This window comes from Lepidochelys olivacea (genome assembly GCF_965140295.1).
Source record: "Lepidochelys olivacea isolate rLepOli2 genome assembly, chromosome: 8".
NCBI classification, from domain to species: Eukaryota; Metazoa; Chordata; order Testudines; family Cheloniidae; genus Lepidochelys; species Lepidochelys olivacea.
Genome location: NC_140418.1, coordinates 19,587,318 through 19,602,967, shown reverse-complemented (window position 1 = coordinate 19,602,967; position 15,650 = coordinate 19,587,318). Strand labels below are relative to the sequence as shown.

At 45.5% G+C, this 15,650-nt stretch overlaps 1 protein-coding gene and 1 long non-coding RNA gene across 3 annotated transcripts; both read left to right on the top strand.

The window, feature by feature from the left end:
- Window positions 1–658: 658 nt before the first annotated feature.
- On the top strand, window positions 659–4,792 carry LOC311524499. Of its 2 annotated transcripts, none has more exons than XR_014712568.1 (4): window positions 659–895; window positions 1,170–1,303; window positions 2,007–2,058; window positions 4,150–4,792. It is a non-coding gene; the product is annotated as an uncharacterized lncRNA (long non-coding RNA). The 2 variants fall into 2 exon arrangements; XR_014712569.1 differs by having other exon boundaries at window positions 659–909.
- A 1,250-nt stretch (window positions 4,793–6,042) lies between these two features.
- On the top strand, window positions 6,043–12,572 carry MSX2 (msh homeobox 2). The gene is made up of 2 exons (XM_084636216.1): window positions 6,043–6,572; window positions 10,634–12,572. The coding sequence occupies exons 1-2, from the start codon at window positions 6,221–6,223 to the stop codon at window positions 11,056–11,058; spliced, it is 777 nt and encodes a 258-aa protein (XP_084492342.1). The 5' UTR covers window positions 6,043–6,220; the 3' UTR covers window positions 11,059–12,572.
- The last annotated feature ends 3,078 nt before the right edge of the window (window positions 12,573–15,650 follow it).

Genomic DNA, 15,650 nt, shown 5'->3' with positions numbered 1-15,650 from the left:
AGGCTAGACAAACGTTCTGCATGTTGCTTCGCCTCCTGAGCCCGATTTCCCAGTGGGGAGATGGTCGTGTAAATGACAATAGGATTCACTCTGGAACGCTCAGTCCCATTTGTACCATAGGAAGCAAACGAGTAATTAATAGACCGTGATCAATATTATTATCCATTCGCCGCGAGAAATAGAGCTTCTGAAAACAAAATCTTCCTCTCTTTCCACCCGATCCTTTTTATGATGACTTCTCTCGCTTTACTATTACCTAACAAATAGTGCCCCGCCGCCGCAGCCGCCGCCCCCTTTGAAGGTTTCCCTTTTATTTATTTTAAAGCCATTACCCTGGGGGTGGGGAGTGAGAATCGTTTGCAGTCCTTAAGGGCAAAAAACAGTCAGCAATTTCAGGAACCAGACGCCTGATCTCTAAAAACAAGCTATCATCTGACTCTTGCCAAACAGAAAATACACATCTCGTTTTTGCTGATACAGACTAACCCGGCTACCACTCTGAAACCTATCTCATTGTAAATATACAACTCCCTCTTGGGAGAAAATGCCCGTTTGCGAGTGGGAGGGGAGAAGCTCTTATCGGAAAAGGTTATTATGCAGTGACACCGCTCGATAGCCAATGAATGTCATTTTTGACTGGCGACCGTCGCTGATCAGATTGTTAGACGACAGACCCAGGGAGGAATGGTAGCAAAGGATTGCGCTGGATTCGAGCTCGAAAGGAGCGGATTTATTAGAACCTCTTCTTGACTCGTTCGGCTTTTATGTTCATTAGCGGTCCTCAACGGTTTGGGTCTGCAAAGACCCTCCCTGGGCAGGCTCTTTCCCAACACATGCAGGAGCCCGATCCTGCCCTGTTGAGGCTTTGCAGTAGACTCGAACTGGAGGGAGCAAGGTCTGGGCCTTAATGTACGTACTCAAAGCTAAGGGTAGGGCGGCTTTTAGACACATCTCTGTAGCTGGACGGGAAACAAGAGCAGATCGTTCGCAGGGGTTTTCCACCTTCCGAGGGGGTTGTTCGACACCCACTCCCTGGCAGTCAGGGCTTCAGAAACGTAGTCCTAACAAGAACCTAATGAGAACGGCTTTGAAAACGCATCTATAGGATGCTGTGTTGGTAACCAGCTCTGACGCTGTGATGTTTTTCGTTCCTTTTTCGGTGTCTGAAGATAAAGGCAGATGAGCTAGAATTCAGACTCCTTCCTGCTGGCTCCAGTTCTCCCTTGGCAAGAGTGATGGTACGAGGAAGATCTCAGACATCTAACAAATTAAAGGCTTGCAGCTGCATACAGCTAAATTGGAGGTAACGTTTCCACCGTGTGCAAGTCTGAGCCCATTTTAGTACCTGTATTTCACATCAGAGTTGATGCTTTAGCCTCTTTAAAAAAATTTTTTTTGAAAGGGCAGTGTTCCCTCAATTTTTTTCCCTCCTGCCAGCTGCACAATGCCTTGTTTTAAAAGTCTGTCTCTGTAATGAGATATATTCAAAATATCTGAAAGGGGGGATTTTTGTGTGCTGGAGTTGCGGGGGGGTCACTTGCGTTTAACAACGTAGCAGAAGCGTTCAGTCCTTTCACAATAAATGCAAACAAACTGCTTGTAAATTACATTAGCTTGACTTCGTTCGCAAATGTCCTAGACCTAAGTGATTATTAATGCAATGACTGTTTTCATGACTGATTAGCTGCTGTACAAAGAGGAAACCCGACTTCATGGAACACAAACTGGGCAGGATTCTATCCTCCCACCCCCTTCCACTACTCTAGCTCCAGGGGTGTGGATGGAGTTTTTCATGATTTACACCAGATCAGAATCGGGCCCGGTACTGCCAAAAATTTAGTGGCATGACAGGGAAATCTGAGTTTGGCGGAGGAACTGGGCGTTCACATATTTCTCATTAGTTATCGTTCAGGACAATAATAAAATAATTAGTGTCACTGATGTTCTTGTTCTTAATAAGGCTGATGACAATACTGGCACAGTAATTACGATGTTCTCGATCCTAGGCTGCTGCTGGATTCCTCCTCCTCTCCCCTGGCCGGAACAACAGATACCAAGGCAAGATCAGTGGCCAGGCAGCTGCCCCAGGGTAGGCGGGGGGCTGGCGGGGCGGGTCTGCCTGGGACAGGCAGTCGCTGCTGTTGCTGCTGGAGCCGGTCAAACTGCACAGCACTTCCCCCAGGAGCTTCCCTTTCATCTCCCCGCTCCTGGCGCCTTCAAACAGCCTCAGTTTGTCTGCAACGTCTCTCCCCCCCCCCCCAGGTCTCCCCCTCCCTGCCCCACTCTCGAGGCTGAGTCCCAGGGCCCAGGCACACCCTTCCCGGCTGGTGCAGGATAATAAGCGATGAGAGGGGAGAGCTGAACCTGCGTGTCGGAGAGTGGGTACAGGTTATGTTAAGCCCCAGACTGCTCAGCCGGGGCCAAGCCCGTGGGGTTGTTGCTGTGTGTCTAACGAGTGCTCGTTCCCAGCCTCCCCTCCAGAACTCTCCGGTCCATCCCCACCCCGCACACTTGGAGTAGGAAGGTGCCCCTGACCTTGGCAGGGTCCCTGTCCTTTTCTGAGATCTCCGAGTCCAGGCTTTCGGACACCTGGGTGGGGGTACGCCAAGTCAAAGGCAGCCCCAGAGCCCTTAAGGCACAAGCAGGGGGTTAGCGGGCACCCCCCCCCCCGGTCCTCCCCCAGTCTCCTTTCTAGAGCAAAGGTTCGTGACATTTGCTTAGGGATCAGGAGATGTGACGTGTGTCTCTGGGGAAAGGAAATTATGCAGCTGAGACAGGTTGTCGGGTCTCTTTGATCCCAGAGAGACCCGGGCGAATAGTCAAATAAACGGACTTGTGATTATTTTCCGGAATGAAAGAGAAGTTTATTTGGGTTCGCAGTGGCTCCTGTGGCTGTATTTTCCATATTTTCACCAGGAGCTGGACAGCCACCGAGCATTCCTGAAAATGTTCGCAAATCCCAGATTCTAGTGCGGGTATTTATTCATCCAAAATTCTGTCCTAGGAAGTTAGTCATCCTCGTCTCCTATCTTCAGAGATGCGGGCATCTAGTCGGGTTGCAGAAACGAATCCCCGTGATTGAAATAAACAATCAGACATGTCTAAACTAACAGTTAGCGAACAACCATAGGCTTCGAATTATCCAGCCAGACTATTTGCCAGTAACAGATACCTTCGCAGAACATCGGGGATGGGTTCAGGAAGGCTTTGCTAACCCAAGGTGGTACTAAATGGGTAACGAATATCATTCACACCAAAAGTTACGCTCGAATAGCAGCAACCGACCCAATTGTTGTTGTGAGACATTTATGTAACCAAGCCTTAAATGTGCAGTGTGCTATCCAAACGCCTATAAAAGGCATGTTTGCTGCCCCAAAGGGGATACAATCCAGATAATGCACACCAAACACACACATACAACCACGCTTGTGATATAAAGTACGGGCCACAGCAATTCAGCAGTGAAAGGAATTCGAATAGAATATTCTGTCCAGATGAAGAAATACACCCAGTGTACTCGATTCTTGAAACAGTGTCACCCTGACCTACCCCCCAGCCAGCATTCTTTCTTTATGGATAGTTAGAAGGTGCATTGACTTTGTGAATACGGTGTAATTATCTGTAGCATTTAAGCCACTCGACAATGGTTTACACCGGCGCTTCATTGTTCCCTAGACACACATTGTTTCATTATTTTCATTAATTCTCATTTACTTGTCATGATGCAGTGAGCGGGGAGGGAGGGGGGGCAAGAGGAGATACGAAGTAGACGAACGGCAGCAGGATGGTTTGCAAGACCATAAATAGGAAGTCACAGTATGTAATTTAAATTGCTCTCCAACCCATTCTCTACACACTGTGTAACCTGTGGTTTAACTTAATGAGAAAATGACCATGGATCATATGTGCTATTTACTGAAGTGGGAAAAAAATAATAATTCCAACCTATTATTAATGCATCTGAAAGCTTCCTCAGTGTTCTGCCTCTTTTAATAGTTGCTGAAACTGTTTATGGCTTAATGCGAAACATCCTGATTTTGTTCTTATAAACTAGATCTTTGTTGAAGAGGTGCCGATGAGGATTGTGTGTAGAGGAAAGACTGTATGTATTGCTACTCAATCGATCTGAATACCTTGTATATTTTACAGATGCTGGCCGGACTTTAGGGGAAGGATTAACAGCTCCTGTCTCGAGAGCTGAAAAGGTGGCTAACGGGCTAGAATATCCGAAGTGGCATACTAGGGATATTTCCTACCATTTTGCTATTTTTAACCCAAGGGGACCTGGTTTTTTACTATATGGCCCTTTAAATAACTTGAGTTTAGTTTCATTTTAAACGTTCTATTCTACTCCCTTTCTGAGAAATGGTAGCCCCTAACTGGGAGACAGAGAAGAGAGCTAATCTAGGCCAGGGGCATAATCTTTTGCTGTCCTTACCCAAGCAAAACGCCTCTTGCCTGATTAACAGCTACAGGATCAAGCCCGGGATACCGCTCAAAGAAGAGTGCTCTCGCCTAAAGACGAACACGAGATACACAGTACATAGGCGCAAGAAACCAAGGTCAAGACCAAGTGGTTGTAACAGTCTGGGATATTAATAAGACGGGGATAAAAGCTCTCAAACTATTGAGAGGCAATGGGTCCATAGAACTAATACTACTAACCAGTTAGTGTCAAAAATAAAACCACCCTTTAAAACAACAACTTTGCAATATAGTTTTGCTTTGGCAGGTCCCGATCCTGTATCCCACCCCTACCCCTATGTTCCTTCTGCAGTCAGTGGAAGTCTCGGCGGAATCAACCACCAAATATATAAATAAATACAGTCAGACTCGTAACTTTTGCAGGGTTTGTGTTCGGTTTAACTGCCCTCGCCTACATTTTCAGCTTTATTTTTCTCTGAGCGTTTTAATAGCAATAGTTCCCAGCATGTAATTAAATAATTACCATGATGAAATTACACTCGTTGTGAAGAAAATGTATTTGCTTTTATCCACAAGGCGATTAAAATAAATGCTTTTAATTAACACACCCTTATTCACAGGAAAGGAGCCAAAAAGAGGGAGAATCACCCCCGCCCCCCGTAAAACTACGTCAGTATGTTTGCAAACGGAGGACTGCAGAATCAGGTCCCATGCTCATTAGAACCACATTTAGTCATCATTATTGGGCGTGTGCCATTTATGTGCGCAAAATAATCGTTAAAAATCCCACCTTTGTAGGGAGGTTTTAACTGGCGTGTGTGCACTAAGAAATAGAGCAAAAGTGCATTTGTAGCGGAAAAAATATTCCAGCTATAAAGATCATATATTGATGTATTTGTTCTTGCCAACTATACGGAATTCTCCCCTCTGAGGTACGGGAACGCTGCACAAATGGTTACCCCTTCGGACCGCACTGGCATTGGATCCGAACGGAACTGCGTGTATTTGCAAATCAAATTATTCTTTTAACTTTCCAAAGCGTGTTGGGAAGGGTTCGGAGGCGCTGGAAGAGCAGCAGAAAAGGGGTGAGGCACGTGCAATTTACCGTAGTCTCGTGGGTGCGTTTGGACAAGAGACTACATAGCAGAAATTCACCAATAAGACGAGGATCGCTGGTGCCCTGCCCGAGCCACAGGTGAAAGCGGCGGTGACTGTCGGGGTTCAGATGTCACATGTTTCCGTGTCAGGCACAAACGCCTGGGATGGGATTGGACGTGGGTGACGGTTATGCCACAAGCTAGAGAAAATGAGTGTTTAAAAGGAGGGAGGGGGGCTTAAAAGAGAAAAATCTGGAATCTTAGAATCCTCTTAAATTAACCTGCCTTAATTACCCAACTGACTTTTCCTGCTTTGGCATGATTATAGCCCTGGAAGGCTCCTTAATAACACAGCTCCGTTTGCTGCCCATGTCATTAACTCCCCATTTATTTTTTTGAAAGGGCGGGGGGGGGAGAAGCCACTCAGAACCAATCACAAGAGTGTTACCTTGACGTCATCCCCCAGGGCTGCTCTGATTGGCTAGCTGAGTTGACTCAACTTCCCAAAGGAGGAAACAACTGAGCACCCAAAAAAAGAAGCGGGGGGAGGGGGAATTGCTGAGTGGCTGGAGCTGGCGGGTCCCTGAGCAGTGAGTAGCAGGAGCCGCACGGAGTCGGAGGGACACACAAGCAGAGCTGTGTGTGTGTGTCTGTGTGTGCCAGGCGCAGTGCACAGGGATCTGCGGGGGTGCGCAGCGATGTCTTCTCCTTCCAAGACGAAGGAGGTTTTCTCCTCGGATGAAGAGGGCGCAGCAGCTGGTGCCGAGGATCATCACAAAATCAAAGTCTCCAGTTTGCCTTTCAGCGTGGAAGCGCTCATGTCCGACAAAAAGCCCTCCAAAGAGGTTCCCGTCACCCCCGGCGGGGGAGGCATGGAAGGAGCTGGCCTGGGCACCTCCCGGAACCTGCTGCTGCCAGGGCACGGCTCCAGTGAAGCTCACAGCCCCGGGGGGCTTACAAAAACTTTGGAAACCTCGTCGGTCAAATCGGAGAATTCCGAAGACGGCAGCTCCTGGATTCAAGAGGCCGGGAGATATTCCCCTCCACCAAGTGAGTGCTGCCCGGCGCTGGGGCTCTGACACGAGCGGGGCTAAATAGAACAGATGGGGGCTGTCCGAGTTAACAAATGCTGCGTCTGGGGGCTGAGTCGTGCGCGTGGGAGAAGGGTCTGTATTGGGGCATGAAACCAGATCTGTGTCCGCCTAGCTTCCAGGGAGGGCGCTGACTCTGCCTTTAGGAACTGGCTGCTGCTTCCTGGTTTAATCTATTCCTTCACGTCCAAGAAGGAGTCTTTGAGCGGTAAGATGTGGATGGAGGGTGGCTGGCTAGACGCTGTGTGGCCCTGTGTAAGTGAAGAGCCGGAGTCCCGCAGCAGTTTCCCAGACACCGCGCATTTGTCAGGAGAGATTTTTAGAATGAGGTCGCAAACTGCACTGGACCGAGCGTCGCTTCCCAGGAGAATTCCAGTGTTGTTATGGGGGATACTGGCTCCTCCACTGTGCGCATGAATGAACCCATCCGAGCTGGCTGCGCTAAGTGCCTGCCCTAACGTGTGTGAAACTGGGGAGGACACTGTCATGTCTGCGGGATCCTCTCACTAGAGGTGTTTCCACCCCATTCAATGGCCCACGATCCACAGGCGAGTAATGCACGCCAGTAGCATGCCTGCCGCTGCCTTGGGTGGGGCGAGTGCTTCAGAGCGGAATTCCATGTGTAGCTACACAACCGTGTGTGGACACTCGTGCATTTCGCCATTGAACTTCGCAGCTAGCCCGCTTAGATCCCATCCCGCCTTTCAAGAGCCAGTGTTTCGGCCCCTTTTTAACTTCAGGAATCTGGTTGACCTGGTATGACAAAAATATATTTTAAATGGCCACGCAGCTCCATAGTTTCCCTCACAGAGAGCAGCCAATGGTGTTACGCACCTGTAACAATACCTCGATCAAGACATGTCGAGCTTGCGTTTAAAAATTAAAAAGGGCTGCTTTGCTTTGATCTAATAACTGCTTCACCGACAGATATGACCTGCTCAGTCTAACTATCTTGAAGGCGTTCAGTTTGTAATCTAGTATCACGAAAAGAAAGTTTTAGCAAAGCTACGGTGCTAACTTTTCCAGTACCTGTGTATGTTCCTTCCTTCAATTCTCTTTGAGCCCCCAAATTAATGTGATGTCTGGGACGTTCTGAAGAGATTGTGTGACAACAGACAGAACAGTGTAAAAGGCAAAAAAAAAAAAAAAAAAAAAACCCTAATAATCTTGCTTCATTCTTGTGCAGAAAAGTCTCCCAATCTCGATGTACCCCAGGTTTGCTAGGGAAGGGTATGAAAATACCCTAAACCAAACGCTTTTTTTGGGGGGGGGTGTTCTTTCTATATTTTACTAGTTATAGCACACAGCTTCCAACACATTATGACCTAGAAATAGACAAGGCCAAACATTTTTACCTAGACACTACTCCACATATCTCTTTTCCACGATCATAGGGTCACTGAGCTCCCCGCTTTTTTCCTAATTCTATTAAAAATTGCCAATAATCCAGAGGTCACAACATTCTACAACTTTAACATGTCACGGAAAGTATATGCTGGGATTTAGAAGTATTCATGGCTCTTCACGGAATTCACTATTTCGGTGGAAATTTTGCCTGCACGAGGGTCCTAGTGTCTGGTCCTAGGTTTTGGTAAAAGAAGGCTTAAGACATCATGAAAATTGGAGCTTGCTACCCTTATTAGTGAGGGTTCCCTTCCTCTCCCTTCCTCTATTATCCCTGTCAAATAACTGTTGACTTCCGACACTAGATAAGTCTTAGAGGGTTGTGTGTAGGTCAGTGACTTTGTCTGGATTCTTACAAGAGATGATATAGATCATCATCCTGCACACTCTTGACATTTAAAATAGGTTATTTGAAAAGTTATGTTTGGTCCAGGGAGTGATCAGTGGGACCAGAGAGGAGTAGCTTAAACTACATGGTTGGTTTCTTTGACACAGGTAGGATTATGCAGTCAGGTGACTGTGTCAAGGATTTGCCAGAAAATCTAGTGAAAAGCACAAGTGATACCTTTAAAATAAGCCATTTCACCAAATACTGTAGACTGTCCACAGTAAAGATAGTGAGATGTGTTCTAGCGCTCTGTTTATTCTCACTGCTCTACACTCAGGTGACTTATTTGAAAGGATGCCGAAATGGTGAAAGATACATAGGTTAAAGTTTGCAGGTATTTGGCAGTAAACCTTTGATTGGGATTTTATTCAAAAATAAGTACTTATTACGAGGTCAAAAGTCTCCCCGCACACACACACACACACACACGTGTCAGAAATCTTGACTTGTTGGGCCAGTTCCTGATGTCATTTGAAGATTTGCTTTTGATTTCAGTGGAATAAAACTATCTCCTTTTCTGTGCTTGCAATTTCGAGATAAACCCTCCAGCTCCCTTTTTAGTCTTCACATGCTTTGTGTAAGGAGGGAAAAGGCGTAAGTCTGAAGCCCCTCGTCTAACCATGCCTTTGGAGATCTTTCCTGAGAAGCAAATTCATAGGAACATCTAATCATAATTTCATTTTAAAATGCGGCATAATGGAGTGTATTAAAAGCGTAGCAATTCTATGTTCACTGTGTTTTAGGAAGTTCTAGGACTGCACGAAATACCCACACTGGCTGCATAGTTATGAAAACGCCCCCAATGTATTAACCACACGTTGTTTTGCATTAGAAAATACTCTTCTCTTCAGTAAACAGAATAGGGATTAAGAATTTAAGGTTTGCTTTTATTCTGGGCAATCCTTTCCTTGCTCTACTTTTTCGTTTTCAAACGGTGAACCGTTCTGGGGGTTGTTTTGCAACACACGCATTCCAAACTCGTTGGCCAGGCTATTTTAAAATTCAAAACGTCCTTTGAAAAAGTTGAAAGAGGCAAAAGAAAAATATATTAACAAATGGAGTGTACGGATACTGACAAATGTGTATGAAATAGAGCCAAAAACGTGTCTAGAACGCACCAGCCATTTAGGGCAGGTTGTCATTTTCGATATCGCACTGAAGAACGAGCTGCCTGTTCAAGACTTCGAATTAGAGCCAATTAAGCGTCCCAGGTTTCCCACTTGCTCACATTTTAGTCATTCTTTTCAACCCAGAAGGTTACTACTGAAATGCAAAGTCTTCTAAGAAAAATCAGTGATCCTCCTTAACATAACAATGTAAATGCTGTGGCCCGGATTACAATGGAACACGATAGGTAACAAATTCCACATCCTTGTATTGGCCAGAGATGATGCAGTTATACGGGTTTTTTAGTTAGCCTATGTCATAAAAGCTACATGTTGAAAAAGGGCTCGCGTTCTTTCCTTCCTGTGCTTCTCTTTCATTTTATGGTGGGGGGATGAGGGGAGCAGAGTGAGAGGGGCTGGGAATAATCTAAAAGAAAAGGTAATAAAACTGCCCGATCCTCCCCCTCTCCCCCCCGCCGCCGATTTCAGTGGAGGCAGGTAGAGGTGTCAGCAAACACAAAGAATATTATCAGATCCCATTCTATGGCTCTCCGGCAAAACGCCTACTAGGACTGCAGGATTTGGCCCAAGATGTTGTTCCTAATGGAAAAATTCCTGGAGAGTGGTGATGATGGTGGATTTATTTCTGTCCCTTGCCAGACACTTTACTTCTCAGAACGTATTTCTTTTATAACACGTTACACTTCGTTGTACACAGAGGGTCCTAGGAATTCTTGTTCACCCAAGCTATTAAGACATTTGCACGGTACTCTGCATTGATGTGGTCTGACCCCCTGATGTCCTCACATGCTGTTTACTTTTTGTTGTTTTTGTCACGTAAAGGCTTATAGGGGAATGGGGATTCTCTACCTGCCTTGTGTGAAATGGGGCCGGGATGTCTCTACTTGTGCTGTGTAAACAGCCCAGGACCCAGACAGCAATGAGTTCAAGCACTGCTTATAAGTCATGTTCTTAGTACTTCAGATGTGGGGGTTCTCTCCAGGAGGGTGTGAATGAAACAAATCCCAAACATACTTTCAAGCTTCGTTTTCTTCCCCCTTTCTTTTCTTAAGCATTCCTCCTCCTCCTCTTTTTTTTAACTGGCCTTTTCTTTCCTTCCAGGACACCTGAGTCCCACAGCATGCACACTGAGGAAGCACAAGACTAATAGGAAGCCCAGAACCCCTTTCACCACTTCCCAGCTGCTGGCTTTGGAGCGCAAATTCCGCCAGAAACAATATCTGTCCATCGCAGAAAGAGCAGAATTCTCCAGCTCTCTCAACCTCACAGAGACCCAGGTCAAAATCTGGTTCCAGAACCGGAGGGCCAAGGCCAAGAGACTGCAGGAGGCCGAGTTAGAGAAGCTAAAAATGGCAGCAAAGCCCATGCTGCCTTCTGGGTTCAGTCTACCTTTCCCCATCAACTCTCCCATCCAGGCGGCCTCACTGTATGGACCATCTTATCCTTTTCACAGACCTGTGCTTCCCATCCCACCTGTAGGACTCTATGCTACTCCTGTCGGATATAGCATGTACCACTTATCTTAAGAAGATCCAAAGGAAAGCAACGGCTCTATAGACTTCCTGGCGGATCTTGTCCAATCCGAGAACGCACTAGAAAACAAGTTCTGGTCATTGTTTCTGCCGGCTTCTATGTGCCATGCCAAGTGTATAGGAGTTTGCATTAGAAAAGTAAAGCAGCCTGTATGCTACAGGTTGGGAATGCAGCGAGGGTCTCCTCTCAACTTGATCTGAGCACTCAGACTCTGATCCTAAAAGAAAAATATAAAAACATATACAATTAAATAAATATAGTTCTCTTTATATACTGCACATGAGACAAAGGAATCGGTAAACAATAAATCCTGTATTTTCAAGGCATAGTTTCCTTATCCCCTTCCTAGAGGAGCCCCAAGACCTGTTTTAAAGTAGGAGTGGTTCCTTCCCTAAACTGAAGCTTAAGTTTTGTCACTTAATATTTGGGCGGTTAAAGGTATCATCGAGTTTTGTTTTTAAAACAAACCCTAGAAGACAGAGAATCACTGTAAATAGGAAGTAGGCCCCAGTAGAGTCAGACTGAGGCCAAAGGCAGCAAGTTCCTGCATTTTCAAATGGGGCCACCCTGCACCAAAGCAACAAAGAGCATACCCGGACCGCAGGATCGGGCCCCCAAATGAGTAAAGTCTATAATAACTTTACCCATCCCATTATCGGATCATTTATTTTCCCTTTTTTTTTTTTTTTGTAGAACTCGCTTAAACATTTTTTTCAAAGCACTGTGGGGGAGGAGGGATGCACAGAGAGGGCTCTAGGCAAAGAGTTTTGTCTTTATCCCTTCCTGCTTTGCGTGTTTATTAATTTCATCTACAGCCAGGTGTACGTACGCTTGGTTCTATGATGCTATTCGAAGCGGCCGGGGTGGAAGCATACTATAGACATATGGAGAAAAAAGGTGGGCTTTTTTTTTTCCAGAGTGTGCAAGGACTATCAAACCATAATGCAGAGTTGTTTTTTATTTGCAATAATTTGTGCTTTTTGAAAAAATCACCTTGTAAAGAATGCCAATATCGTGAATCATACTTAAGCATTTCTTGAAACCACCAATAGATTCAGGTACCAAAAAGAAACATATGGGACAATAGGATGCCACTGCTCTGCAAACTGATCTCCTTTCCTGAATTTCACTGGGGGAGTTCTGCTTACAAACCAATGACAGGATAGAGCCCAGGCTTATAATCATTATTGTTTTATTATTATTATTATTACTAGCGCTAAACTTTGTGGTAAAGTTACTATAGAGAATGCAGCTAGCTGAAGGCAGAACTTCTCCTGGATGCATTTTTTTAAAAGCATGTTGTGAAGAGAGAGAAGAAAAAAAAAGAGCCACAAAGTTTTGACCTACTCCAGGATGTGTTGTCTTCCACTGTAGTTCAGTCCCCCACCTGTCTCCACTCCCATTATATTAAAGTCCCTTTGAAAGGGATGTCTTGTACAATTTTATATATTTTATTGAAGATTTATTATTTCTTATCTCTTTCGAATTAAATTAAAAAAAAAACCAACCTTGTTTAATTGTGTCTGGGTTTGTCAGTGTTTGGAGTTATTTAAAGATAATTTTTCGCTCTGGTTGTCTGTCCTGGGTAATGATCAAAGAAGTAATCAGAACTCCTCTTTAGGTTGCCTTTATTATTCGCTCTCCCCACCCCCACCCCCACCCCATAAATCTTAAAGTGAAAAAAAGCCAGATGTGCAGCACACAGAGTTGAAATTGAGAGCCAAAAATTCACAACGGAAAGCCTAACCTGTGAGTTGCCCTTGTTTTTAATAACTCTTCCTATGTGCTCTTTACAACAGTCATTTTACATAATATTTAGATCATTTTGGTTAGCACTTGGTCCCCATTCCCCTCATACTGGCATCTCTGTTCAATTATGACTCCAGTAGAGTTCCTAAAGATGTCCACCCAGGGGCAGATGAGCATCAACCCAGTCAATTCTCCCATTGTAGTCAGTGATAGGGAAGGTTTGAAGGGTGTGGATCTAAAAGATACACACATCAGGGAAGGGTTGAAATAGTCTAGTACACATTTTAATGCATTTACCCCATCTTCACTGAAATGATCACCCATAAGTAAGCAGAGCATCCACCTCTCACTTCATCGGAACAGGTAGTGTGTGACCCCTTAGTTCCTGAAATTGACTAGTTGGCTCCCCTGTCCTGGAGATTATTACATGGAGATTGCATGCATCTGATGAAGTGGGCTTTAGCCCAGGAAAGCTTATGCTCAAATAAATTTGCTAGTCTCTAAGGTGCCACAAGGACTCTTCCTTCTTTCTGCGGATACAGACTAACACGGCTACCACTCTGAAACCTGTCTACCCTATGTCTTTCCTAAGATAAAATACAATGTTATATTAAACAGCTGAGATAGTTGGGAGGGCCTGTCCTCCACAGTGATGCTTCTGCATTTTGCCCTGGAATTTGTTCTTCTCCTTGGCTAGGGAACGATCCTGCATTCGCGATAGGTAATATAGAGAGCACTGGGACCCGAAGCAATATATTTCCTTTTCTACTTAAAAAGAAAAGGACAGGGACATGCCCATTACCTAGCAATGACTGTTTAAAATTTTAAAAATGTAAACAGATGGGTTTCTCCGTTGGTCCCGGCCTGAGAGCTCTTCTCCACCTTTGGGGAAATCGACTATTTACGCTAGGAAATACCAGCCCATCATTTTGTAAGCAGGACTCTGCATCCGATGAAGTGAGCTGTAGCTCACGAAAGCTTATGCCCAAATAAATTTGTTAGTCTCTAAGGTGCCACACGTCCTCATTTTCTTGCTGCAGAGAGAGTTCATCTTGAATATGGATGGGACAATAGAGCCCCGCAAGTTTTAAACAACCTTCTTGGTGGCTCTTGGCTCCCTGGCTCATTCAGTGCATTTAGGACTCGAGCCGTGGGAGGTGAGGGAGCGTGGCTCTTGCTAGGAAGTGGCCAAGACCTCGGTTGCAAAACGAAGGGTACAAAGGTCTAAAATGCCTAGGTGCCTAAATTATGTCACTGAAACCAAATTATAATACTAAATCCTGATGGTGGAATCAGGACCCCGCGCTCTAGCTAGTGGGAGTTTTACCTGAATTAGGGTTTCAGGATCAAGGGTCTTATCTATACATCTCAGTGGAACGCCTCGCATTGAATTCGGTAGACTTTGGATCAGACCCCGAGGCCTTAGCCCTCCCCCCGTCCCAATGCAAGGGATAAAGCTGGAGGAATACAATCTCCAATGCAGACTTTTCAAATTAGCATTTACTGCCACATAAAAACTTGAGACAACCGCTTCTCTCTCTCTCTCTAACTGCAGGAGCTTCCCCCCAGCCCCCGCGCCCTACACAGCCCCCAAACGTTCCTGAATGTTTTTTTAACTGGGTTGGGAGGGTTATAAATAAAGCAGCAGTATTTTGAACCTTCAGCATAAATCATCAGTGTCAGGGATTATGTCTAAATCGTTTCACTGGAAACTCTTTGAGCACCGGAGCTTTGCGTGTGTTACGAGAGATCCTTAAAAGGGCTACAGATTTATGGCAGTACACAAGGGTGTTGAAGGAAAAGCCTCCAAAACATGGGTGCTCCCTTATTATGACAAAGCAAAGACGGCGTGTGACACTCCCTAAGAGCGAGCTGGGGAATGGGCAATTCACCCTGCGCCCACTATTCACGTGTTCAAATTAAAGCCTCCAGAAAGGCCAATGTAATTGAGTATTCTGTTTTATTAGAGGGAGGTGTCAAGCTTTGCTCATCACCGGCCTAATGGGAGCTGCCCTGCGGGCAGATCTGTAACCGAATCAATTACAAGACGTCTGGGAAATCAGAACGCTGTCATTAAATGCGAGGCAAGCCCCCGCCCCGTTCGCAAGAGGTGTGTCTTTAATGAGTTACTCTAATGCAAAGTTAAATTGCTCTCGAAGTATTTTCTGACACAAAGCAGGTGCGATGAGTAGAAACCAGCGAGCTGGCAACTGTTCCGGTTGCTTTTTGTTAAGTGAACGGTAATTGGAACAATAAATAACAAACATAAAAATGCTACCTTATAAATTATCCCGATCCTTGAAATTCCAGCGTGCTGGACTGAGAGGCAGGCCGGCAAAGCAACGGAACCCGTCTGGGTCTTTAATTCACCATTGGATTTGTTGACATAAACAGTTATAGGGAACGCGGTTTCTGACACGGAATTCATTACCCACGCCATAGGCACATGGAGTCTGTATTTCATGTTGTCACATTTCCTTGCCAACCCTTGGAATTTCCCTGGCTTGCCTGCATTTTATTAGGGGCGAGTTGTTACTACCGGGCATCTATTAGTCAACGGGTCACCGTCCAGAAGTTTTATTTCAACCCTCCGCTCTGTTGCTCGCCTTATCCCGCAAGCCCTTAAGCTCGTGAGTAAACGTTGCTCAAGCGACTGATTATGGGATCGGGCTCCAAATTATTTTAGTTGGCTGAGCAAACAGCTCAGAACGGGCTGGCACGAGAGATGGTGAGAAAGAACCGGATCCTGCCTTGACAGCCAGGAGGAACGTCAGGATCGGGCCCCAACCAGGTTCAATTTTTTTTTTTTTTTGTTGGAGAAGAGAAAAAACACGCT

Coding starts and splice junctions, on each gene's coding strand:
- MSX2 (XM_084636216.1), top strand. CDS start 6,221: ATGTCTTCTCCTTCCAAGACGAAGGAGGTTTTCTCCTCGGATGAAGAG. Junction 6,573..10,633: donor GAGATATTCCCCTCCACCAA/GTGAGTGCTGCC, acceptor CTTTCCTTCCAG/GACACCTGAGTCCCACAGCA.